Source organism: Centropristis striata, chromosome 3 (assembly GCF_030273125.1).
Source record: "Centropristis striata isolate RG_2023a ecotype Rhode Island chromosome 3, C.striata_1.0, whole genome shotgun sequence".
NCBI lineage: Eukaryota > Metazoa > Chordata > Actinopteri > Perciformes > Serranidae > Centropristis > Centropristis striata.
In genome coordinates, this window is record NC_081519.1 from 15,969,888 (window position 1) to 15,995,955 (window position 26,068).

At 39.5% G+C, this 26,068-nt stretch overlaps 1 protein-coding gene across 3 annotated transcripts; it reads left to right on the forward strand.

Moving 5' to 3' along the window:
* Positions 1-387: 387 nt before the first annotated feature.
* synpra (synaptoporin a) lies at positions 388-25,837 on the forward strand. 3 transcript variants are annotated; one of them, XM_059328598.1, is made up of 6 exons: positions 388-510; positions 633-698; positions 21,689-21,813; positions 22,750-22,948; positions 23,128-23,319; positions 24,442-25,837. In XM_059328598.1, the coding sequence occupies exons 1-6, from the start codon at positions 493-495 to the stop codon at positions 24,691-24,693; spliced, it is 852 nt and encodes a 283-aa protein (XP_059184581.1). In that variant the 5' UTR covers positions 388-492; the 3' UTR covers positions 24,694-25,837. The 3 variants fall into 3 exon arrangements, with proteins under 3 accessions (XP_059184581.1, XP_059184583.1, XP_059184582.1); XM_059328600.1 differs by lacking the exons at positions 388-510; positions 633-698 and adding an exon at positions 1,535-1,606; XM_059328599.1 differs by lacking the exons at positions 388-510; positions 633-698 and adding an exon at positions 19,750-19,875.
* Positions 25,838-26,068: the final 231 nt, after the last annotated feature.

Genomic DNA, 26,068 nt, shown 5'->3' on the forward strand with positions numbered 1-26,068 from the left:
AAGTAATTATAGCAATTAATAATGAAAAATATTGCATTTAAATGAGTTCTGATTAAATTTGAGCTCCTTTTGGCTTCAACACAAATAAATATTTCAAAATGATTTTTTTTAAATATTTGGACCTGGAGACCATCGCCTTTTAGATTATATGGCATCTAATTAAAAATGAAAGATGTATATGATCAGTGAATGTGCATTGGAAATCAAAAAGTCAATATACGACCCAGATTGATAAAATAATAAATCAGTAATCTCCAATGATAAAAAACGAAGGTGTCGCTCCTGTTTTGAGAAGACCAATCCTCGCTTGTCTCCATGGCAAAAAAAAACAACAACGAAAAAGGACTCGGGTGTCTCCGGTCATATTCGGAATCAGAGCCGAGAGCCACTGGCTGTTACGCGCGACAGACGCATCAATCGGGTCCTGACTTGCGGTTTGAGATTGTTTACATCCAATCAAACAAGTAAGAAAGAAAGTCTCCTGCTGCTGCGATGGACACCGCTGATCAGGTGAGTTAATCAGCGAAATACGAGAATATTTTCACTCAGATGTGTGTGATTACCTGCTGAACTGGCCAATGTGTGTTGTTAATTGGTGACAGAATGCTTTTATCTTCTGTGTCCTTTTGCAGCTCGCATCTGCGGGGACGTTTCAAGTGCTAAAATTACCTCTGGGATTTATCCGTGTTTTGGAATGGGTGAGTTTGAACTTTGATGTCTATTTTTTTTTTCTTTTTTGCATTGTAATAACTTAATCGTACAGCGTAAATACATCAGTGAATTACATAATGTAGGATGTGATGAGTGTCCGTGTGTGATGTTATTCCTAAACATCTGCTTCTGACTTGGTACATTCCTGCATCTCTCTGGTGCAACTTCAACTTTATCACATCTGTTGGCTTTTTGGTGCCTGCAAAATGGTGTTTTGTGTGACTTCCACACGGTGAGGGAACCTTACCCGCAATCATCTCGGCTATGATCCGTTTCACCGTGACTAAATGGCTCAAGTTTATGTAAGGATTTATAGCTCCGTGAGAACTACAAGCCAGGGGAAACCGCTATGTCGCTTTTCAATTATGCGTATTTTGGATGCCTTGTGCCAACCCTGCGCGTTTTGCGCCATTCCACAAAAAATGCCCCATTTTACTCCAAGTGAAATGATATAACAGGAATCAACAATGAGAACGGGGTGTCCTAGCTCTGACTGAATCAAAGCTTTACTACCTCTTTCTGTCTGGATGCCGTTTGTGGTGCTCGTGTTTATTGTACAGTGCAGAGAAGCCTAAAGGCAAAAAGAGATAAGTGATTTCCTTTGATGTGAGTTTAGAGAAATTACTGTAGCCACGGGGGTATTCAGCTAGTGCACAGATATGTGTGTGTGTGTGTGTGTGTGTGTGTGTGTGTGTGTGTGTGTGCCTGTCTTTCCCACTTTTATAAATGCCATCAAATGTGCAGAGGATCCTCAAGCAGCAGAGCACGTTCATATAAATGAAAAAAAAAAGAAAAAGAAAAGAATTTTGTGCAAAGGGGGGTGATCCTTGCTCGCACTCACTTCCATCAGACACGTGACATTTTAGCTGAGATGAGGCAGATGTCTATCAGTGAGGTGAGTTCCCCAGTGCATCCCTTTCGGCTGTTTGCGTGTGACCAGATACGCTGTGATATTTGTGGGCCAGAGCCAAAGAACAAGCAGATGATCCAAAGCACCATCTGTGTGATTAAGATAACACTCTGTCATAGCTCCCTCTGTGTGTCTTATTGTTGCTCTATGTGTGTGTGTGTGTGTGTGTGTGTGTGTGAGGTGGAGGGCAGAATGTGTAACTCTGTGAACATGACTGCACACAGTGTGCACACAAATGTAGTTATATGCGTTCCTATGCAAGCTACAATTAATTTGACATTTCACCCTTCTGCATTCGCACAAACACAAACCTGAGGAGACCATTATGAAAGTGACCTTTTACTTGCAGCCCCTCACCCGCAACTAAAGAAAGTTTTTCCAACTTCTCTGCTGGCCAGTGGGCTTATAAAAATGCAAACAATTCAAATTATGACCCAGGTATTCTGATTTATTCTGCAGCAGCAGCAGCAGCGGTGGTGTAGCTGTGTTGTGAAGCTGTTTCTCTAATACCAGAGAGAAAAGGGATCTCCATGAAGCCTCAGTTGGTCTCACAACACTTTTTCAGCCTCCATCTGTAGTGAAAATGACGTAACTGGACCATTTGCCCTCATTTGGCCTATGATTACTCTCTGACTGCAGCCTAAGGAGACTCTGACAGGTAGAGATGTAGCATCTGGAGTGGGTTTTCAGAGTACACTGGAGAATAAATGAATGAGAATTTGTGTTATAAATAGAATATTGATACTGAATTATTCTGCAAAACCCCTCATTATAGCTTTTTACATTGCACAACAACTAAAGTTGTGTTTAGATGCAGTTTAACTATGATTATGGTATGGTAGGGTAAGGCAACTATAAAACAAACTCTATTCATCGGGCCTCGTCATTGCGGGAATCGATATACAGTGAGAGATCCCGAGTGAAAGGGGGAGACAGAGGGGAAGAAGACCTGCAGGAAAGCGCTCTGAGCTGGATTCAGACCTGGTGTAGCAGCCCACATTAACCTCCTGCATAAATATACCCAGGATTAAAGTACGCTATCCCAGAATATACCCCAGATATTAAATTTTGATTGTATTTCTCATGCTGAGCAGCATTTCAACAATCGTATAAACTACACAATTTTATTTGCTTAAATGTCGTTGTAAATTAAACAAGTCCAGATTATAATGAAGCATGAGCTAACAAAACCTATATCAAAACACTGGTTACAGCATTTTAGTGCTGTTTCTCCAATTTCTAAATTTGTAATTGCATTTTATCTCTTACTTAATTGTAAATCCAGTATGTTATTCTCCCGAGTTACCTTATTTATGAAAAGCACAATAAGATATATTCTGGACAGGAGAGATATAGTCTGGTCTAGCCCAAAATATATAAATTATGATGGAAAAAAACTGTGGTCACTGAAATACAGAATCATTTATAAAAAACACAAGGGGGTTATAACCTGGACTAGAGAGGTATAGTCTGGGCTAGCCCAGAATATACCTTTTGATACCATTATCAAAAGGCCTGCAGTGAATTTCTTCTCACATTATGATCCTACTAAAAACACGTCTGTCAGTTTGGTTTGTTTATAAGCCATTGACATTTACTTTGCTAATGATAGTGAACCCATGACTGTATGGCTGACTGGTCATGTGGACAAACAGAACGTTGTTTAAAGGTTACGTTAACTTGAGTCAAGATAGTTAGAGCAGACTAGAAGGTTTCCTGCATCTTCAGTCAGTGCTGGGTCTGCACACAGACAAGGCAAATATATAATCAGCCATGTCTGGAGGACTTTCTAGAGGATGGTTTTACGGCTCTGTGTGTATGGGTGTGTGTGGTTGTTCATGCAGGCTCTTGGCCTGTTTGGCACATTGTCAGTGGCTGGCATATTCGGCTCCAAACAGCTGTAAGGTCCCCTCCTCTCCACCATGGACCAACTCATGCAGAAGCTGTCCTTTGAGATGTGCCCAAACTCTTCACTGCATGTGTGAGCGTGTGTGTGTGTGTGTGTGTGTGTGTGTGTGTGTGTGTGTGTGTGAGAAAGAGAGAGATGGAAGCAGAAAGAGAGCAAAATTGTACAGTTGATTGAGCACATGATGCAAATGATATACATGGCTTTTTATGCACTGGTGCATCATCATGGCTGTTGTATCATCTCACACAGGGCGATTTTACAAGTACTGTATCAACTCTGTGGCTTCCTGTACTACAACAAAACTCAGGCTGATGAGTCACACAGAATGAGTCCATCATGACTATGATTAATGAGTAAGGGTCCTTCCCTCATCCAAAACCCGGGACTCACCCACTGTCCCATGATGTCATCCTCACTACTTTACTGTATGCCATTTTAGTTTGCCTCCTGGTGGTCAGAGCGTGAGTGTGTGTTAGTGTGTGTGCAGGATAAAGCCACAATAGATTAGTTGTCACAAGGGTTTTTTATTGCTTTGTCCTGGCCATGGTATTCAATTATCTGTAAAAATCTAGAAAATGTCCAGAAAGCATCTTTAATGCCACCACTAAGTCCCGCCCCCTTAGTTCATGTTTCTATGCCAGTCGGTTTTTCCTTTCTTACTCAGCATATAAACAGTTTACACCAGCAGATTAATACGCCCCAATCTGAATATAAGAGAAACGAGGCAAGGTTAAAACCTCATATATGGCTGACTGTGTTTGGTCAGTGGGATTTTGCGATTTTGTGGGTGTTACAGGAATAGTTAATAGTAGTGTGTTGTGAATGTTTTAGATATTAGTAGTTGAAAATGCTTTAGTCCCAGTAATACTAACAAGTAATAATTATATAATAAACCTGAGAGGAACAACATCACTTTTGCACCACTCGGTGCTTGGGCCCTAATAATAACCTTTGAAATGAAATGAGTAAACTAAAAAGCAACGTCCTTATGAGGCCAATGACAATGTATTTGAAAACAGGTGGCGCTGCACAGGACAGAGGACGAGCAGCCCTGACCCACAAACAAAGTGTCATCACTCTTCAGCCAATAAATGAAACTTAATCAAGTATATAATAAATGTCAGCACATAGAAAGAGACATTTAGTCCTGAATGCCATTTAATTGTAGCTGATTCATCAATTAGTTGAGTAACAAAAAATGTAAACCGTTGCCCATAAAGTTGGAATAAATTTGCTTTCAGACACAATTCTCTGTTAATTGTGGTTTAATTTTCATTGTGATATGTTTGGAAGAGATTGATTAATACAGTTTTGAGAAGAATCTGTCAAGAATTAATCACATTATCACAATCATTTCATGGAAAGAGGTAAAAAAAAAAGAAGTTTATTCCAACTTTATGGGCGACCGTGTAGTTGCAGCTTCTTAAATGTGGATGAGTGCTTTTGTCACACTGTAAAATTAATGTCTTTGGTTTTAGATTTAAATTTTACATTTACATTTTATAGATGACGTTATTAATGGCTGTCTGTCTTGAGATAGAAAATGTGTGTCTCCTGCCATTTTTGGAAATGAGAGTCAATCTAGTGCTACATACGGTGGCCGACAAGGGTCAAACGGACGGCAACGGCCCAATACGTCTCAGTTTGAGAAAACAGCTTCTTGTACAGAAACGATGCAAAATCACAAACTCAAACACAAGTCTAAACGAGGTACAAAACGAGGAACGTGGTGCAAATTAAAAAACGTGCTGCAAAAAACAAAGACAAATGCATCATCATCATCAAACGCGCTGCAAATGGAGAAACGATCTGCAAACTGAGAAACGATCTGCAAACGAAAAACCGTACAAAGCTCAGAGCCGGACAATAACTGGAAAATAAGACCAGTTAACTCCGACCGGGACAAAAGGTTTTGTTGAGCCGGAACATGAACACAGAGCCTCCGATCTACTGTTCATGTAATAACTGCGCCAGCCTGTGGCTAAACATCAGCACTGAAGCGATCACTTCACAAGTTCTCATTTTCAATTAATATTAACAGTAACACTATTATTATGATTTGAAGCCGTGTCAGTTTTGACTGTGCGTGATGGGGACCTCTGCTTGTGACTTTATAGATGCTCTTTATTTAGGCAGGGAACGTAATTCAAGTGGAAGTTTATTTTAATCAAGTGAAACTATAAGAGCTGGTTCTTTGGGAGAACGTGATACATAATTAGGCTATTATTATTTTAGTGTGTGAATGCACATTGTGCTAGTGACAACGCGTTGCCATGGTGATGAGATAAACAACGTAAAAGTACTTCAGAAGCGTTCAGCAGCACCGGCGACCCGTTGCTCTGTATAATATGTGGTCAGATAGCTTTCCCAAACGTCAGGCTCACCCGCCGCCTATTGCTGTAATTAAATGATATGACAATGTTCTGAGTGTGCTATAGCCTATCTAATCAAAGGGAATCTTTTGATGTCCTACTTCATTTATATTGAAAAAAAAGTTAAGTAAACAAACTCTTTCATAGCGATAGCTTCCATGGCTATGATTATAATCAATAACAAGCAGACACTAGCAGAGGTCCCCATCACGCACAGTAGGTTGACTGTGCGTGATGGGGACCTCTGCCGGTGCTGCTGAACGCTTCTGAAGTACTTTTACGTTGTTTATCTCATCACCATGGCAACGCGTTGTCACTAGCACAATGTGCATTCACACACTAAAATAATAATAGCCTAATTATGTATCACGTTCTCCCAAAGAACCAGCTCTTATAGTTTCACTTGATTAAAATAAACTTCCACTTGAATTACGTTCCCTGCCTAAATAAAGAGCATCTATAAAGTCACAAGCAGAGGTCCCCATCACGCACAGTCAAAACTGACACGGCTTCAAATCATAATAATAGTGTTACTGTTAATATTAATTGAAAATGAGAACTTGTGAAGTGATCGCTTCAGTGCTGATGTTTAGCCACAGGCTGGCGCAGTTATTACATGAACAGTAGATCGGAGGCTCTGTGTTCATGTTCCGGCTCAACAAAACCTTTTGTCCCGGTCGGAGTTAACTGGTCTTATTTTCCAGTTATTGTCCGGCTCTGAGCTTTGTACGGTTTTTCGTTTGCAGATCGTTTCTCGGTTTGCAGATCGTTTCTCCATTTGCAGCGCGTTTGATGATGATGATGCATTTGTCTTTGTTTTTTGCAGCACGTTTTTTAATTTGCACCACGTTCCTCGTTTTGTACCTCGTTTAGACTTGTGTTTGAGTTTGTGATTTTGCATCGTTTCTGTACAAGAAGCTGTTTTCTCAAACTGAGACGTATTGGGCCGTTGCCGTCCGTTTGACCCTTGTCGGCCACCGTAGCTACATGTTTAGTGTGTGTGTTGTTATATCACAGCCCAAATCTACACCAAAAACCTTTTCTTATGCTTTTTGTAGTCAAAGCTGTAATTCTTATACGTATGTTTGTTATTGTTAAAGTAAATAGGTGAAGCCTATTATTAGGTTCATCTCAAGACAGCATGAAATCAAATTCCTCCTCTGATTAATGCAGACACATTTTGTTTTGTAAAGAAATTACATATTGGGAGTGAAACCCTAATCTCCAATTACAAGGCTGAATGAATACTGTTTATTTTCACAGGGAACTTGAGTGAGATGGGCCAGAATTACTCTGTAGTTATGCAAAGCTGCACATGAGTAAAATACACCACCGATTTAACAGATTTTGAAAGCAGCAGGATTGGCAAAATTAGATGCATGGTTTCTCTGGAAAAGCAATCTGAGTTCTTTCCCTCACACTTTCTTTATCTCTCTCTGTTTGTCTGTCACATTTTGTGTTATTTCTTAGTGCTAGTTTTGACCAATTGCTGCGCAATGTTCATGATAAATGCTTGTGCAGGAGCATAAGCACACACACACAAACACACACACACACACACACACACACACACACACACACACACACACACACACACACACACACACACACACACACACACCAAAGGAAACAAGTGAGAGGCAGCGGGATGCAGATAGTTTGGCGACAGCTGCTGACAGATATCACAAGAGACTTGACAGGTCAGAGATCTGTTTTTCAGCACTGAAATCACTTGTTCCCTTTGACGAGGGGACATGAGGAGCAAATGATAACTCTGTTAAATGCTTCAAGAAATGATGTGAGCATGGAGTACTCATTTAAACAGACAGCTCAGTGTCAGGACATTGTTTGTATTTTAGTATTTGGGTTAGGAAGGTGAATTAGAGCACCAATGAAACTTGCAAAATTACATGTTTAATAACAACCATCAGACAGTGCAGCCGGTGATATCTGTCAGTCAATGTAATCTACAAAAGTCTTATATTTAAAATGGCTCGTATCATTAAAAAAAAAATTCATGTGTGATGGTTCCTCTTCACTCAGTTCTGAGAAAAATTGTAGAATATTATGCTTATTTATGCAATGACTCATTTCCAGTTCAAACTAGTCCAACAAAATAAAATAAAAAATGAAAACAATTAAATCTTGTACCTTCTACATCTTATATTTCAGGTCATTGTTTTGGTTTTACACCCAGCAACTTTACTGTGTTGGTTTTAAGCAACAACAACAACAAAAACCTGTCCAGCACCCAGTGATTGGGAGACAAAGTTAGATACTAGCTGGTGGACATAGTGGATCACTTAGCTGCTAAATCGTCTTAGGAGTTTGTGTAGACCAAAACAGAGCTAAAAGGAGAGGGAATATTGGACTTGTATTTATTGTGTTGTCTGTAACATGACTCCAAAATTAGTACTAATGTTGCTCTATGACCACAAATCAAAAAATGCGGGGGTAAAAATCCATCTTGGATCATAGATTATGGATTGATATACAAGTTAGTTAATAAGTTAAATGCAATACGTTCCTCATACCTAAATGAGAGAAAAGGTGGTTTGTCAGTAACTCAGAACAACATATATTATTATAGAGATATAGATATTACTGACATGAGCAGAATTTTGGTTCTTTTTTTGTTGAGAAGACAGAAAACAAATTCTTGTGACTCCCTGTCCTATCGTTCAGCACCAGTAAGAGGTCATAGTTTATGTCCCTTCTTGAAGTCGTATCTAAATTCCAGTAATGATGTGACCATTACATAAGCTGGGGGTGAAGGTAGTAGTAGCTGATGATCTCCCTGGTAGGACCTTTGTGAACCATCAGGTCATAGCTGGACCTCTGTCTCCCCCTCGACCCTGAGATGATGGGCCGCCATCTGTGACTCAGGCAGGGAAAGGTTAACCTGTCTTCTCCTGTAGGTGGATATGTCTACTCGAAGAAGACATCCCACACACACACACACACAACCCACACACACACTACACTGAATAGCACAGGTGTTGAGACAGTTTGTACCTGGACAAGAACATGAAGAAATAGAAATGTCAAAACTCATACTTCTGCACTCACTAATTTGGACCCCAATCCAAACGCGTTCCTTTACCTGGACATCTGGTATTCTCTTTCAGCTGTGACACACAGGGACTGACATGAATTTGGATGATCTAGGTCCTGTTCACACCTGGCATGTGTCTTGACTGATCCCATCACAAAAGGACAGCTCAAACATTGGGTTCACCCCAGACACACAGAAAATTTAAGTGATAATCTTCATCCGAGTTGAATTTTTTCAACTCAGGTGAGAAATTTGTGTGATGCTATGTCGTAGAAGCCAGAAAGAAACCAGTGTTGAGATTCTCCTGAATCACACAGCCTTGAGCAATTCAAACTCCATTCAAAACAGACATTTTAAAAGGCAGACCTCACAAAGCATGGCTTCAGACTTTATACCAATCTGCATCATGATGTAGCTATTTCGGCATACCTTCTATTCGTCTATTGCAATTACATCACAGCACAATCTGTTTTTTTGTGTACATACCACTGTAGTAGAACGATGGCAGTAATCTGGACGCAGTTCCTTGACAAGGTGCTGAAATTCACCGAGCTGCATGCACCTCCAATTGATGTTATGGACCCAGACATGATGGCATTTATGGAACTTCAACAACAGGTACAGAGCAGCATTAGTGTTTACACTGGCACATCTCACACAAGTGATCCAACATGCATGAGTTACGTGAGTCGGAAATTGACTTCATGTCTGGTGTAAACACACATTATCAGTTCACACTTGGCATTAGAATCACACTTTATTTTTTACATCTGTTTATGCAGAGGTGTCAGTTCTTCATTGTGGCCCTGGATTGACAATTTTGTACACTGCGATAAGAGTGTCCCCATATTTGGTGGTCAGATTTCAATGCATCTTGGGCTCATTCACACCTGGACTTCGGCCTGTCCACTTGTAATTGGATCACCCAAGACACAGATAGTTAATGCAGGGCGTGAACAGATTTTTGTGAGGACATATATAAACCATATTCAAATTCACACACACACACACTGGGATTGTATTACATTTCATAAAGCCCCCAGTTTAATAAGTGCAGTGACTTTCCCCGCAGGGCACAGGGGCTGGGTTCCAGCTAGGTCACCTGACTAAGTAGCCATGGAAACCTCATGGGGAGAAGAGGAGCACCAAGAAGGGACGGTGTTACAAAAATAAATGGAGAATCTCTGCCTGCTTGTGGTCAGTCAAGCTTACAGAGAGGAAGAGAGAGAGCAGAGAGATAGTGGGAAAGATGAATCTGGGCTATGCAGGGCACAAAGCGCTCCCCGTGCAGGAAGGGATTAGCTGCTGCTAAATGAGCTACTGATTTTGTTCTGTAGTGCTGTCACTGAAGCGAAGATCAGACAGCTTTCACATGAAGGCTTGTGGTTATTGCTTCTTTGTGTTACTTCTGTAGTCAGTCAAGTGGTTGGGTTTTCCACACTAATGTAGAAGATCAATATCATTGATGCTTAAACTCGTCTTGTTGATGAGTAGGAAAAACCTTTTGTCTCAGGTGTGGAAGTAAGGATGTAAGAGTAAATTAATAAGGTGTCTGCTACTCTTATGCATTTTTTAATCTTACTTTAGAGCAAAGTATCATCACTGTTAATTGAAGTGCTTTCTTTTCACAATTTTAGTGAATTTAAGTCAATAAAATCACAGTACAGTTATATCCCATCATCACTCTTATGTCAAAGTTCAATTCAAATGTGCATCTGTTTGCTCACCTCACTGTGCTTTCATTCCTGATCTGCGTTTGCCCTTTTGTTTTGTACTCAACTAGCTGGCGTAAAATTGCTCATGTTTGCACACTGGTGAACTGCAGCAGTGAATGCAAGTGAGAATGTGTGTGTGTGTGTGTGTGTGTGTGTGTGTGTGTGTGTGTGTGTGTGTGACTGTGGCTAATGCTTCTGCCTGACTGGAGAGAGGGAGATATTTTTACTCTACATTCTACATAGACATTGCATACTCACATCTAGGTCCTTAAACACTCAGATAAGCACACATGCACTGAGAGGTTACAATGCAGCCATGCACACACAAACATAGACACACAGGATACTGTAAGTTTATGTAAATGCTGAAGGAATGCACATGACCCAGTCTACTACATCCACAGCGGCATGCTATGTGAATTAAGATCAAACACCAAAGTGCTATAAAGCAGAAGAGAAACAATAACATGAGGCACATAAAGGAAATTATTATCTCACTTGTTCTTGTGGTTGTGGTTGTGTGGTTGTTTCTCAGCATGTTTTAGAGAATGTTGAACATGGTTTAGAAATAACTGCCAGAAGTACAACAGGTTAAGATCAAAGTTCGCATTAACAAACCTGATTTCAAAAAAGCTGGGATGCTGTGTAAAACCTAGATAAAAACAGAATGCATCAAATGCAGAATAGTTGTATGTGTTTACAAAGTTTCCCAGCATGAGCATTAGGTATCTTGTCGTACTGTATCCAATTAAATCTAAGTCACAAAGCATTTGGAAATCAGTGCATTCTGTTTTTATTTTGTTTTTCACTGTGTTTCAGGGTTATAATTCAGTGGAAAGGCCAGCAAGTAACAGAACCACGTTGTCAGGCAAACTTATCCAGATTGGCCAAGAATCATTAATCCATGAATCAGGCAGGTAGGCCTACAGGGTTCAGGTTTAAGGGGCTGGAAAGCGAGGGCACAAAGCGATATTGACAATCTGATCGATAATGATTAAAAAAGGGTTGGAAATAAACTGTGAGGCTGAAAGTGGAAACAGGGGCAAACGAGATTTAGAAGTCCCTTTGAAAATAGTTATTTGAAAAAGAGGTTTGTTCCTACCTTCTTCTTTAGCTTGTTGTTTAGCCTCTTGGCACACAGCCTGACACATGTAAACAAACCGGCATGTGCAGGTATATGAGGCTAGTTTTGCTAGCCAGGAACTTTCCCCTGGAAGTAGACCCCTATGCACTAAGTAGGCTTGGGCAGTATCATCATATATCGGTATACACGTACATTTTCAGTTCTGACAAAAATGCAGGCGCTCCTCTTTGATGATGAGATTCTGTATTGACGCAATGTATTGTGGTACATATTTGAACAGACAGTGTGTGTTGTTTTTCCAACCAACTTTAGATGAAACCATGCCCACTGTCGTAACAAAGAGTCGGTTGAGCTGATTTTCCTAGCTAGCTTGCTTGTCAACATCTGGGGTTGCCAGTTGGTCTCCACCCAGTGGCCCAATTTCCTACCAGTGGAGGGAGAAAGGGACCATTAAGCCCAGATGTGCCACTAGCCACCAGCCTGCAGTTGGGCTCATTTTCTGTAACCAGTGTAGCATGAAAGATGAAAAGAAATAAAGATAAAATGCAAGCAAGTAACAAATAAAGGATATATATATATATATATATATATATATAGGTCAACAAAGTTGTTACTCATCCAACAATGTGCTTTCCTACACTGTGGCAAGAGTATAGAATGAAGCATTACCTGTTACATCTTACTAATTTAGCAGCTGTCTGGTTAGCTAGCTAGCTTGCTAATTCCACCATTCCACCATAGTATAATGTGCAGAGCTCTGGAAGCGAGCTCAAGGCATGGAGGGAGGACAGGGGCCATTAATTGGCATGTAGGCTACTGCCCAAAATCTGCAAAGTTTACACAGCAAAGGGCCAAATGCATATCTGGTACACAGCAATATAGGCTAGACATACATGCTAAAATGACATAACTTACTGTAAATAACCAACAGCTTAGCCTTTATTCTTTGCTTGTTGTTCAGCCTAACAGTTAGCGTGTCTACCTAATCTTATCCATGGGGAGTGGATCCAAATCATGAGGGATACACAAATGACAGAGGTCAGTGCCCTCAGGTGCCCCTCTAGTTTGAAAAGCTTTTGGAGCTTTTTTTAGTGCAAATTTAGCATTACCTTCAGTTAAAAAAGCTCAAGTATATATGAAGATGATCCAGACTTTATGCATTCGTGCATCTTTAATATCACACAAGAAGATAATTTTCCATACTGCATATGCACGTCTGCTTCCTATTCAAACCCCAAACTCCATTTTGATTTTAAATTATGGTGGAGGGTAAGCAATTTGAAAGACATATGCTTCTCTCAATCTCTGTCCCACTCTGTTTCATCTCTCTCTTTCTTTCTGTCTTCATAAAGAGTGTCCTAGATATTTTCCCCCTCAGTCAGGCAGAGAGAGGGGCAGAACATCTGAGGCGATTTTCTCCTCCGAAGCAGCACTTGACACCGCAACGATTCCTATCCAATTGAATGGAGCAGGTGGATGGTGTTTGTGTGGCTTTGTCTCGTTTGAGAAAATGTCAAGTGCAGCTCATCAACGAATGCACCTTTTAGCTTGTGTGCCACTTAAGATGATCTTCACCTCCCCGCTTAGCTTCCTCTGCCACTCTTATTATGTCCTCTTTCCTGTTTGACCAGCTCCTCTGTTGTCTGTTGTCCTCACGCTTGTTTATATTTGTTTTACAGTCAAATGTTCTCCATTATACCAAGCCTGTAAATACTCTATCTTGCTGCCCACTTCGTGTTCCCTACTGCCACCCTGTCTGGTTTATCCTTTTCCTACACCCCGTTTGTTTTCCTGTTGTTGTTTTTTTACAATGGAGGGCTGTTTGTATTGGACAGTATAGGTCTGATTGCTGGTGGTTAAGCCCTGAAGCTTGTGGATCAGTCTTATAATCCTCAGCCAGCCTCTTCACTTCCCCGGTGTTCATTCATGTCTTCATTTGAGCCTCCAACCCTGCTCCAGCTACATTAAAAGTATATTATGTAACATTGCCACACTAAATGTATAAAATGACTAGACCTATATAATATATTTTGAGACGTGTACTTATACTGTCCCAAATGTTTCAAACAACTTGGTGGTAATTTATGACAGCTTCTGGGAAACAAACACAAGTCTCACAGAAGCTGTCATAAACTGACTTTTCATACATTTTTAAGCCAAATATTTACAATATATCTTTTAGATCTCGTTAGACCAAATATTTTAACCAGGTGAAGGATTTTAGTCACTAGACTTCTGGATTCTAAGTTATCAAAGAAAAAAGCTGTGCAAACGTTAGCGGCAGCTCGGCTTGTGCCAAACAACATTGAAAAACACAGATTTTTAACAAGAAGTTGGTTTATTCAGTATTTTTATCGGTTTTAATCACCGGATCAATTCGTTTTGGAGAGGAAGAGACCTCTGAAGATAATTCAGCTCCTGGTAAAAACCTCCTGAATGCCTGGATCGTAAGTTATCAGAGAAACAAGCTGAGCGAACGTTAGCGGCAGCCCTGCCAGCAACCTTTCTGCTGACATGCCAAACAGCATTGGAGAAACACATCATAAAGATGAAACTGCTTTAAATTGAGTTTTTGTTGTATGAATCATTTGGTCCATTTTTGTTTTAAAGAAGAGAAAACCTCTGCAGATAATTCGGCTCCTGGTAAAAACCTCCTTAACAATGAACGCTGAACAAATCCAAACAGCAAGAAACTGACTGCCATTTCTCCATCTTTTGTTATTTTTTTGACTGAGAGACCCCTAGCAGCATAAATTACATTGCATGTTTAAGTCTCCTCAGATGGATTCATTGCACTCTTATCCACATCCACTTTCCAGAAGCTATAGATAATTGCACAGTTGATTTTTACCTTGTAATGGTTAAAAAGCAAATTATGGTCTTAACATTAGCTCTGCCTATCGTCAATGCCATGTAGGTCAGTGGAGAAGAGGGCAAACAGGGAGATGTTTTAAAGCTTTGTTTGCACTGGAGAGGGTTTTCATTCCTGTACCCTGGTTTCTCTTTCTTCTTCTTCTTCTTCTTCTCTCTCTCTCTCTCTCTCTCTCTCTCTCTCTCTCTCTCTCTCTCTCTCTCTCTCTCTCTCTATCTCTTGTTCCCCGAGGAGCCCAGCTGGGAGAGGCAGATAAACACACGGGGGCGCGGGCTTAGCACCCACCCTCCTTTCACAATGCCACGCTCTCCTGTTCAAAGGCCCCAGCCAGAAATGAGAGGGGCTAAACCCGAGCCGAAAATCACAGGGAGAATAGGCAGCTGCAGGAGACAGCGAGAGACTACATATACACGCAGAGACAGAGAGAGGGATGTTTATCTGGGTGTGATAATTAGGTGGGAGTATTTATTCTCATGCTCTTCTGGTCACTTTTCTTCAACCCTTTGTTTGCTCAGATAAACACATGCCCTGGTCTGCACGTACAGTATTTATCAGTTCTTTTAGCTGCATGTGTGAATTTGTTAGTGTGCTGACACATGAGCACATTTCTTTGTGTTTGTTTGTGGCCTCATCTTGCCTCAAAACCAACCAAAGCTAAAGAGAGTTAATCACTTAAAAACACTTCAGTAGAGGAATTCCCTGCAGAGCTTCCAGCTGTGCACCGTGACAGCCAGGTAAAGCAGCATTCAGACTCCACCTGAGGCCTGAAGCTGCAAGAAACAAGGGGAGATTCAAGTCATCGGATTATCATGCATCACTCTATGATTTGTATTCCCCCTTAAGGTGGCATTCATTACAAATGAACAAGTAGTCAATGCATTTATATCTACTCCACATGGAGATTTGATGCAGGATTTGTCATAAGATCAGTGCATGCTTTTAGCCACAAGGTGGCAGAAACCACCTGATAATATATTGTAGACAGTGCACCATCAGTTCAATGAGATGAAGAGATGGGTTTTTATAGCTAAAATGTTTCTACCTTTTCAAAAATACATCACATTATTACTAGTAGGGGCTGTTTTTTCCCTCTGTATGTTGTATTTCTTTATTTGATTTCACTGGTTTCCCACAAAAAGGGTCTTTACCATCAGTATGAGCAGGCCTGATCTGAGGTCAATACATCTGTTTGTTAAGAAGCAGTTGATGATACAAACAGGCCAATGAGCAGACAAAAGTGAGAGTACTTAGAAGGTCAATAGAAAAAGGATATCGAGTTGATCCCATTAAAGTAGCTTGAGAAGAAAGCGGTTTTGAGACATAAACCAAACCAATCTTTCTTGCTGAATCCTCTATTATCTTATTGCTTTGCCAGTAAACATGTGCTACAGAAGAAGACTTGATGCAGTTGTGGTTTCTATGTAATAAATTATATCATTGCTACCAGAAATAGGCACACATATATTTTCCACTGCAGTTAGTTTAATCGAGAAGCCAGAGGTGAAGTGAGCCCATCATTTTTGTATGGCTCATAAAACTTTTATTAGCATGGAATTAAACCTATGTGCAGTTACAATGACTAATTAGTTTGAATATTTCTGTGATGGTATCTCTTTAAACTAGAAACTGCAAAAAGATGATGGCAGCCAGACATATATTTAAGAGAACTGGAATAATCTATATTTAAGTTGCACTTTTGTGTGTCTTTTATTTATTTTATTTATTTTACTACTTTTAACTGCGTCTTTTATTTTACTATGTTTATCTGTTTGATTGTATTGTTTTATTTATTTATGGCATCATATTAGATTTATACACTTATTTATTGCTGATTGGTATATGGAATTGTTTGTTTTATTGTTGATTTTATGTACAGCACTTTGGAGACGTTTGTGTTGTTTAAATGTGCTATACAAATAAAGTGGATTGATTGATAATCAATATGAAACATTTATGTATTTATGTACATACAATTAACAGCAGGACAACAGAAATAAGAAAGAATCAAGCTAGAAAAACTAAATATGACAAGTAGGTGATCCATTTATCATTTTTGTTATTGTGTACAGATTTCACCTCTCAGATTTGTTACTCTCCCCTAAGTCATACATTATAACAGAAACGTGCGGTGACTAATGTAAAAGCTCTCAGTCTCTGTCTGTGCGCTGAAGGGCATCCTTTTCTGCCTGATGGTGGTATGTGTGTAATGTAATGCGTTTGAAATTTTCCTGGTTGTCTCTGATGGGTTGACATTGCACAATGAAAATAACAGGATCAGGGACTAAATTTTATGCCAGGTAAATGTTGCCAGATTTGGTGATTTTCCGCCCAATTTGCTTGGTTGGTTTGACAAAAAAATTGCCTGCTGACATTTTTCTTATTTTTGTCAGTATTCATATTTTTTTCTGTTGAAGAATGCCATTTTAGAATCAATCTGGCAACACTGATGGCTACTTGACCAGGCTTGCTAATTTCGGTTTGGTCCGACCAGATAACTTTGGTATTGGCAACAGTAGAGCGAGTAGAGAATCTCCATAGAAATATCCATATTTTTAAATTCAGGTACATTTTTGGAACCTAAAAATATAGGGGTATTGTCTACTGGTGGGCCCTGGTGACCTCTGTGTCACCAAAACAGCATAACACAGAGCTTCAGAGAGCCAGGGATGAGAGCATGCAGGCAGCTGTCAGATCTTTGCAGAGTACCAAAAGAGAAACACAGACACATCACAGAAAATATAATGTTAAGATTCACTCTCAGTGGTTTTTGTGACATAAGAAATACTTTCAAAACACTAATGTTTAAAAATACAATGGCCAAAAGACACAGAGCTACCTCCAGGGCTGTAGCTCTACCTAGTGGAAAAGTGACATCAAGCCACTCAATGAAACCAAGCCAAAATAAAATTATGAAAATGTGAAAACAATAAACAATATATACCATTAATACTACCATTAAAATGACAAGTAGAACTCTGTGCTGACATGTTACATGTATGTGTATGTTGACATCTGACACATTCAGTTGAGCTTCACAAATTATATGTACACAGTGGAAATACTGTATCCTCACATTGATGGCACATATTTTGTAAGCTATTATGTTTAGTTTATATTTGAAAATTGTTAATGAAAAACACTTGTTTGAGACAGACATGCACACACTAACAAGCTCAAATATATTGCCAGGATGAGTGTGCAATGATCTAATGCTTCTGATCCTTGATTACTATAGCGCCCCCCAGAGGCTGATGGCCATTCAAACTGAAGAGATATTTCCTCACCAGCTGCTGGCAAGCTGCACATCCAGCTGCCTGTAATATGGGAGAGGGGAGGCTCGTGCTAACCAGGCGTCAGGTCTGATTATGGTGATCATGGTTGTGAGAAGTCTTGAGGCTACTGGAGCTTTATATGGAAGACTGGGCTGCAAGAGAGAGAGGGGGCATATTAAGGGAAGAGGACGTGTGTGTGTTCGAAGATTGGATGTGTTTGTCTGTGATTATGTGTTTGCTGCATGTTCATGTTTGTTGATTATAAGGAGAAGCCTGTTTATCTGGCTGACCCTGACTTCATGGTTCCAGTCCTTCAGTTTTAACTCATAAAAGGCAGTATTCTCACTGAATTTTGGTGGTTCTCATTTGTGAATCAAAAAGTGCATTCCATAAAAGCCGATGTTGTGTCAACTTCCCATTCCCCATCAATTTATGTTTCCTTGAACACACATCTTTAGCAGAACTGGTAGACATTTTCAGCCCTGGAGCCACTATTCACAATGCATTTTCACGTTTATTCACTGGCTTTAGGGTGGACTAATTAAACACACTGAAATTGTAACTAGCTGGAATAGGCTTTCTCTTGTCTTTTTTCATATCAATTTTACAGATTGCTCAAGCAAAACGGCTATAATTTTATTCTATAAACTGCGATAGTAATAAACAGATTTTATTATTATTATTATTATTGTATCTTTTTGGGCCAGAGTTTTGTTAGAGAGGGCAGCGGAGGCAACAAGTCAATTTAATCACAGCAGTGGGAGTGGATCATAAGTGTAGGAAGAAAGAGAATGAACATGTATTTTATAATGAACCCAATTAACTCACTGAATCTTAATTGCAGTGTCACTATAACAGAGGGGATCATATTGGAAATTAAGATACACAGTAGAGGCAAAACCATTTCAGTCAATTTTTAGTTTGTGGGCCTTTTTGATTACATAGCATGACCTTTTTTTTATATACTAGTGGAAAGAAACATCCAAAAATACACATTTAGGTGTTTATTTTTCTACACTGTCTATTTTTCCTAAATTCACCAAAAGTAAGCATAAGATAATGCTTCATTTACATATGTGAACATAAAACTTCACAAAACTTGTGCTATGTGACATGCTCTAATAAAATACATGGGAGACTGAAACTTACTCTTCAATAGAAACCTAGTGATACACTATTCTAATCAAACACTGTTGTCCAAACACACTCCTCTTATCATCTGACATCAGCATGAAACTTACCCAGTTCATTACTGACATTAAGACTCGGCAAAAGGCATTATTTTTCTACAGATTTGCTTTCTATGTACAAGCTGCAAAAGCTTTCCAATTTCCAACTGCAACTTTAGATGGATCTGCTGCTGTTTGTATAATGTGTCCATAATTAATTTACTGACCACTTCCTGTTTTCCAATCAGTTATCTCAACCATGTTTTCCATCAGCAGTAGAGCTGAGAGGCTAATTAATCATCCATGTTGTTTTAACAGGCTGCCTGACATTAGTGCATTAGTGTAGAATTAGCAGGAGAGGAATACTAACAGAGATTAACTAAGTAAACAGCAGCGTGCAGTGTGTCCAGTACCACCTTCAGAAATTGAATCTTAACTATTCTTACATAAAAATATGGGACCATAGCCTCATTAGTGTTTTTAATTAGAACTTTGATTATCCTACTGAATGTTCAGGTTCAACTTGAGCAAACAGATGCTTAATTAATCTACCTCTGCAATAGAGAAGGAAATTGTGAACTTTCACTTACTTTAGAGGGCAGAATTGTAGTGGAACAAAGAGACAATTGATAGGTTGTAGTAGCCACACACACACACACACACAAACACAAATACATTGCCGTGATTTCCTCAGGCAGCCTCTTCCTGCTTCTGTTTCGGTGTCAGGATGCTTCTGGGAGTCCTGTAGTTTAACAAAGCTGGATTAGATCTTCCCTTCTTCAATGTGTATGGTTATATTTGCTCCGGTAAGTTCAAGGATTTTTTTTCATAGTGGATATTGCTTTTCAACAAACAGCATTGGTAGTATTTCAATATGTGATCATTCTGCCTTATCTTTGTGTCATCAAACTGTTGTTATGATCAAATTGTGAACGAATAATAAGAGGGTTTTTTTTTAAAATACATTTTACAGCCTGTAATGCAACATAAGCTGTAAGTTCCTGTCTTTGTTTAAGTGTAATCACCTGTGTGTTTCTCTAACTTGTTGCTAAGTTATATCTATCAGATTACATTTTTTATTATATACTTTAAGATTTTATCTGGTAATATACTTTCTTTTTAGTTGTTTTATTCTGTTCAGAGTTGGGGTTCTTTGTGGAGAATACTTTATTGTGTTGAAGGTCTTATCTAAAACAAGGTAAATGCTCAAGGAAGAAGATGAACATCATTAAAAAAAATGTAACAAAAAAAAAGCACTTTGTGGCGAAGTCATGGAGGGAGCACAAACAGTGATCTTGTCGTCCAGACTCGGAGACTCTGTCCTAATTCAGCTCATCCCACGCACTCACTGCAGCTATTGTAGTCCGTGTGCTGATGTGGCCAAAACGCTATCAGCTGCTGTTAAATTGGCTTCACGGCAGAGAAATTGTTGAGATGTCCGTAAGCAAAATGTTTAAATGGTTGGACTGCTGATCCTCACTATTCCCTGTACTTGTTACTAGAAATTCAGTCCAGTTACAGTTTTAATGTTTCCTGTGGCTCCGTTTTCAGCTGGAAAACTCAGTTGATATGTTGTTAAAGCTGCACTTATCGATTTTTTATATTGTCACTGGGTCAAACTGCTCATAGTGACGAACCCAGAGAATTATCACCCGACTCTGCAGTTCCCCGCAGCGATATGAAGTGTTCTTTAAACTCACTGTTTTAGGGGTTTTTTTGGGACCCACAACATAACATCTTTATGGTTTCCAACAGTAACAGGCAGCTGTTTTTTCGTCTGGCAGGCTCTAATAAATCCAACCTGTCCAAATCCCCAAACAGCAGACAGACAGAGTCAGCGACTAGCAGATTAACTTTGTAAAACATTTAGCAGCTAGATGCAGATATCTCCCTTTGAAATTGGTGGAGACCAAACAGAGCTAAAAGAAGAGTAAATACTAGACTTACTGTCCCCAGTTCACCAGAGACACGACTACAAATAGACGCTAATATTGCTCTGCATCTATAAAGTCAGAGCCACAAAAGGCTTGTCTGGCCACAGAGCCAGCCCACTGCAGGTGACTAAAGCCATTTTTCCACTGCATGCACGGCTCAACTCGATGCTACTTCAATCGCAAAAGTTGTGGATAGTACCTGGTACTTTTTTTCCATGCTCGCACCATCATCTGGTGGTAATTTAATTAAATATATGTTCACAGGAGACAAACATAGTGTGTAGACCATTTTCCATCTTTAACAAACCTTACTTATCTAGTAAAGCCTGTATGAACAAACGAAAATGTGGCATTGGGAAAAAACTAGGGTCAATGTCAGCAGGGCATTCAATTCATGGAGGGACCTTGTTTTGGTTTTGGCTATAGATCTAAATTAAAAAACAACAACATTACATCAGTCTGATTTTAATAACTGTGTAATGTATCTCTGAACATGATGTTAGAATGTATATGTCACATCACACTTTTCAGGTCCTGGATCCTCAGTGGCACCTACAGAGTGCCAGAACACCAGGATGCTGACTGCACATGAAGACCACCTGTGTCATTAATAACGTTGAGTTTCTGGTATCTAATAAACAGCATCTGATTTTTCAGTTTGAATTTTTCCTTTTTCTTTTTTCAGCTCTTTGCCATCTTTGCATTTGCGACATGTGGGGGTTACTCTGGACAGCTGAGGGTTAGCGTGGACTGCATGGAGAAGGCCAGCAGCAACCTCAGCATTGGCATCGACTTTGGTTATCCTTTCAGGTGAGAGGGCTTCACTCATTCATTGCTTTAAAGCTTGATGGCAGGAGTATGAAACATGAGTCAATGCTTTTAATATTTTCTGTCAAAGTTTATTGTCCTTTCACACACATGACCGTCCTCTCCGTTCCTGAGTGTGTAGATGTAATCTGTGCAGAGTAGGTGCAGATTTTAAAACCTACGAAAATGATTTAAGTGCCACTGGGACCTTTGTGCCCTCTGAGGTGAGGAACCCCATTTTCGTTCTGCTCATGGAGAAATAATGTTTAATGTGACTTCAACAGCAATTTTTAAGCAGACTTTAAAAATAAATGTTCTAATAGCCTCACATTAAATGTTGGGTAATGTAATGTTAACGATTTATTGATTTGGCTTTAATGTAAAAACAATGCTTCAGCCAACATAGTAATTATGTTTAATAGCAAAGTGGTTACTGTCAGGTTGGAAACACTGTAGCCTGATTTCTGCAGGTCTCTGTGACATAATGTGGGAGGTTAGTGAATTCAAAAATAACATGTGTGGGTGTACACAAGTAGGTGGGACTATTCTTTAAAAACAGCAGATAAAACTGAAACTATCTGTATTGCAAGATACCACCTGGGGTGAAGAAGAGAATATGCTTTTTTCTGACTTGTGTAACTGATTTTGACATTTGGGTTAGACTGGATATAATTCCTTTCACACATAATCTGTAATGAAACAAATAACTTACTGGTATCATCTGCTAACATACAGTCATAATAATGGCTTCCAGTGTTAACCAACTACTAGAAGTACTATGCCAAAAGTCAGAGGATGTCTGACAAAGCTTAAGACAGGACAAGCCAATCATTTATAAGGACCTACCTGAGGGAATATATCCTGTCAGAATAGTACAAAAGACACCATGTTATGCGCCAAGTATGATTTGACCCCTGTGCCTCCCTCTGTGTGTATCAGGTTGCACCAGGTGTCCTTTGAAGCGCCGGTGTGTGAGGGCATTAGGAGGGAGCGTGTGTTCCTCATTGGAGACTATTCATCATCTGCAGAGTTCTTTGTCACCATTGCGGTCTTTGCCTTCCTGTATTCCCTCATGGCCACCATCGTCTACATCTTCTTTCAGAACAAGTACCGTGAAAACAACCGAGGACCACTCATTGTGAGTACAGCGAACTCCGACAGAGCATTTCAGCTTTAAGTGGGTAATTACTGAACATTATGTAATCTTACCCTTAAATTCTAGATTCACTCTATTCCTCTGTTTTCATCCCACACCGAGTCCCATCCTCCAACCACCACTAGTCACTAACCTGTCTCTTTTGTCTTACACGCCATCAGGACTTTGTAGTGACGGTGGTGTTCTCCTTCATGTGGCTGGTCAGTTCCTCTGCTTGGGCCAAGGCTTTGTCTGATGTCAAAGTGGCAACAGATCCAGATGAGGTGCAGCTCCTCATCTCTGCCTGCAAAGTCCAGAGCAACAAGTGTGGCTCTGTGCACGGACCACGCTGGTCCGGACTCAACACCTCAGTGGTAGGTTTACAGCATATCGGTCCCAAATGCTGGAGACCAGTAAATAAATAAACTAGAAAAAGGTACATTAGTGTTCCTGCTGCTGAAATGTAGCCATTGAAACATTTTAAATAGTTGAAATGGTGAAACCATTGAAGTGTCTTAAAAACACTGAAGAAAGCTTAAATGTATGTTAAAATGAAAGCGCTAACAGAACTTGTAGTTATAAAGTGTCAGTGCTGACTGAATTTAGAGATAATGTGGAAATCCTCCGAGAAATTAGCAGCAGTTCAAGTGTAAAAACTAAAAGATGTTATCAGCAGAAGTGTAAACACTGAAAGCATTTGGTGGGAAATGTGTTGGCAGAAGAAGTTTTTTTTTGTTTTTGTATAAAGGTGAAGATCTGAGACCTGGCAGGGTTTGAAGTGTCAGTGAAAGTATAAGCACTGAAAGTAGTTCAATTGTCAGGTGAAGCTGAAGTTAAGCGGGGATGAAGAGGAGTTGAAACATCTGTTTTGGGTAGGAGGGGGCCTACCTGGTTTAGGTGCTGAGACTGTCATGGTTAGTTTTAGGTTTAGTGGAAAGATCATATTTTGGATCAAATACTTACTGATGAATGCACATCTGAATATTTTACAGGATATAAAAATGACTTATGAAGTGACTTCATTTCACTAATTTAGTTATACACAGAAACCAAACCTCCAGCCTCCTGGGTGAAAGTTCTGTGCACGAGGAGTCAACCACCAGCCCAACCTCCCTCCTTCCGTCTCTTAATACTGTTATAACCACTCCAGACACTAGAGGTCGACACCTAACAATAAACAATATAGCAGGTAATAAAATGTGCTGATAATGGTATTCTGAATAGTGGAGCAGATCCCTTCTAACCAAGATCTATAGGCTAACCACCAATAACATCCATTCAGTGTTGCTGCACCAGGTGGTTCAAAGATGGTTTTGAATGAAAAATAAATTGGGATTTTTTTTTAAAAGTAGGAATAGTTTGAAAAGAGGCACACATCTTATTTGTGTTAATTAACTTACAATGTTGAGGTAGAATATAAAAAATAAAGGTGTGCATCACTGACAAGAACGTCTCATTTGCTTAATTTTGCTTTGTCTTGTTCTTCTCCTGTTCAGGTTTTTGGGTTTCTCAACTTTGTTCTGTGGGCTGGGAACATCTGGTTTGTCTTTAAGGAGACCGGATGGCACAAGGGTGCTGCAAGGTTAGCAGGCGGAGCATCTGAGAAACAGGCCGGCACCTTTAACCAGCAGCCCTACAACCAGGGAAGCTTTGACCAGTCAGGGAGCTATAACGCCCAGGGAAACTTCGACCAGCCGTCTGAGTACAGCCAGGTGGGAGGGCCCACCTCCTACTCCAATCAAATGTAGCCGTACCTTTTTGATTCATGAGTGGCACTTCTGCATTATAAACCAGGGCAATCAGCCAGTCATGGAAGAGAAGAATTTTCCAAAACAAAAAAAGATGGTCATAAAAAAGGCATTAAAGGTGTAAAAATACACCGATTGTAGATACAAGTGTTGTTGGGTATTGTACAAAAATATTAGACATAGTCTTTTACGCATTCTCTGTCAGAAGTGTTGTTCACTGAATGTTGTATTTCTTGTTGTTTGAGAATCATACGTGATGGTCTCTCTCTGTGCTCGGTAATTGAATTCACAGTAAACTGGATGTCTTTTTTTAAACTGGTTTGCACTGTTGTGGAAGGAAAAAGTGCTCTATGTTTGTACAAAATGGTGTTGACTCAGTGCATGATAATATGTGTGCTAATATGCTCTCTGTAAAAAAAAAAAAGAGATCTCTGAAAGTTTACAAAACTCATACTGCCCTAACTCATTACTGAAAGTTTTTTTATTATTATTTATTCGTTTTTTCTAATCTAACTGGAACTATATTTTGATAATGGGTATTTATAATGCAGGTGCATATTTAAAATATAATTTAATAAAATGTGTTATATTTGTCTGAACAAATACATTAAAGCTCATTTCTGATATAGATCACGTCAAAAAGTAAAATCAGCAATGACTGTAAACTGAAAAATACACTATACAGGGTTTCTGCAAGACAAAATCACAGTCTGCAACCATTGCAGCATGTTGTTTCTGTTTCCATGGTTTTCATTCTGCATGGACATAATCACACTCATTTCATGTGAATAATGTAAAGAGGGAGATTGTCTCCTTCATTGTTTACAAGCGGCCGCTCCTGCTACAAATTACTGTGACTGTTTTCTATGCTATCCTCAGACTACTGGGAAGTTCTAAACATAATGTGTTATACCTCTCTAAAGCATGTCCAGAGTATCCATTTGCACTGCTAAAGCCCAGCAAAAAAGCACATCAGTACCACAGTGATAATAGACGAATAGTGATTAGTGGGCTCATCTGTACATAACCAACATTGAGCTTTTGTTGATGTTTAAATCACAATTCAAGTTTGTACAAATTTTTAAAAATCTGTGCAATTCATTTATAGTAATATTCAAAAGATAATGCTCGGTTGCTGTTTATTTACATTTATATGAATTGTGCGATCCTGTTTCTTTACCTCCTAAGCATGTGGCTTGCATCCACGTATGTATAGTCTGACATCCATGATTAATGTGTACGGGTCCGTGTACTGGCACTTGCAATCAGTTCATGAGTGGATATTTTACAAGCATTCGTGTTAATAAAGAAGAAATTTGCCCATAAAAATGTTTGTGTGCGTATGTTTGCTCAGATCTCTTTGTGATTTGTGTGA

Excerpts from the sequence above, each read along its gene's own strand:
- synpra (XM_059328598.1), top strand. Across the intron at positions 699-21,688 it reads TTATCCGTGTTTTGGAATGG|CTCTTTGCCATCTTTGCATT; the intron begins GTGAGTTTGAAC and ends TTCTTTTTTCAG. Across the intron at positions 22,949-23,127 it reads ACAACCGAGGACCACTCATT|GACTTTGTAGTGACGGTGGT; the intron begins GTGAGTACAGCG and ends ACACGCCATCAG.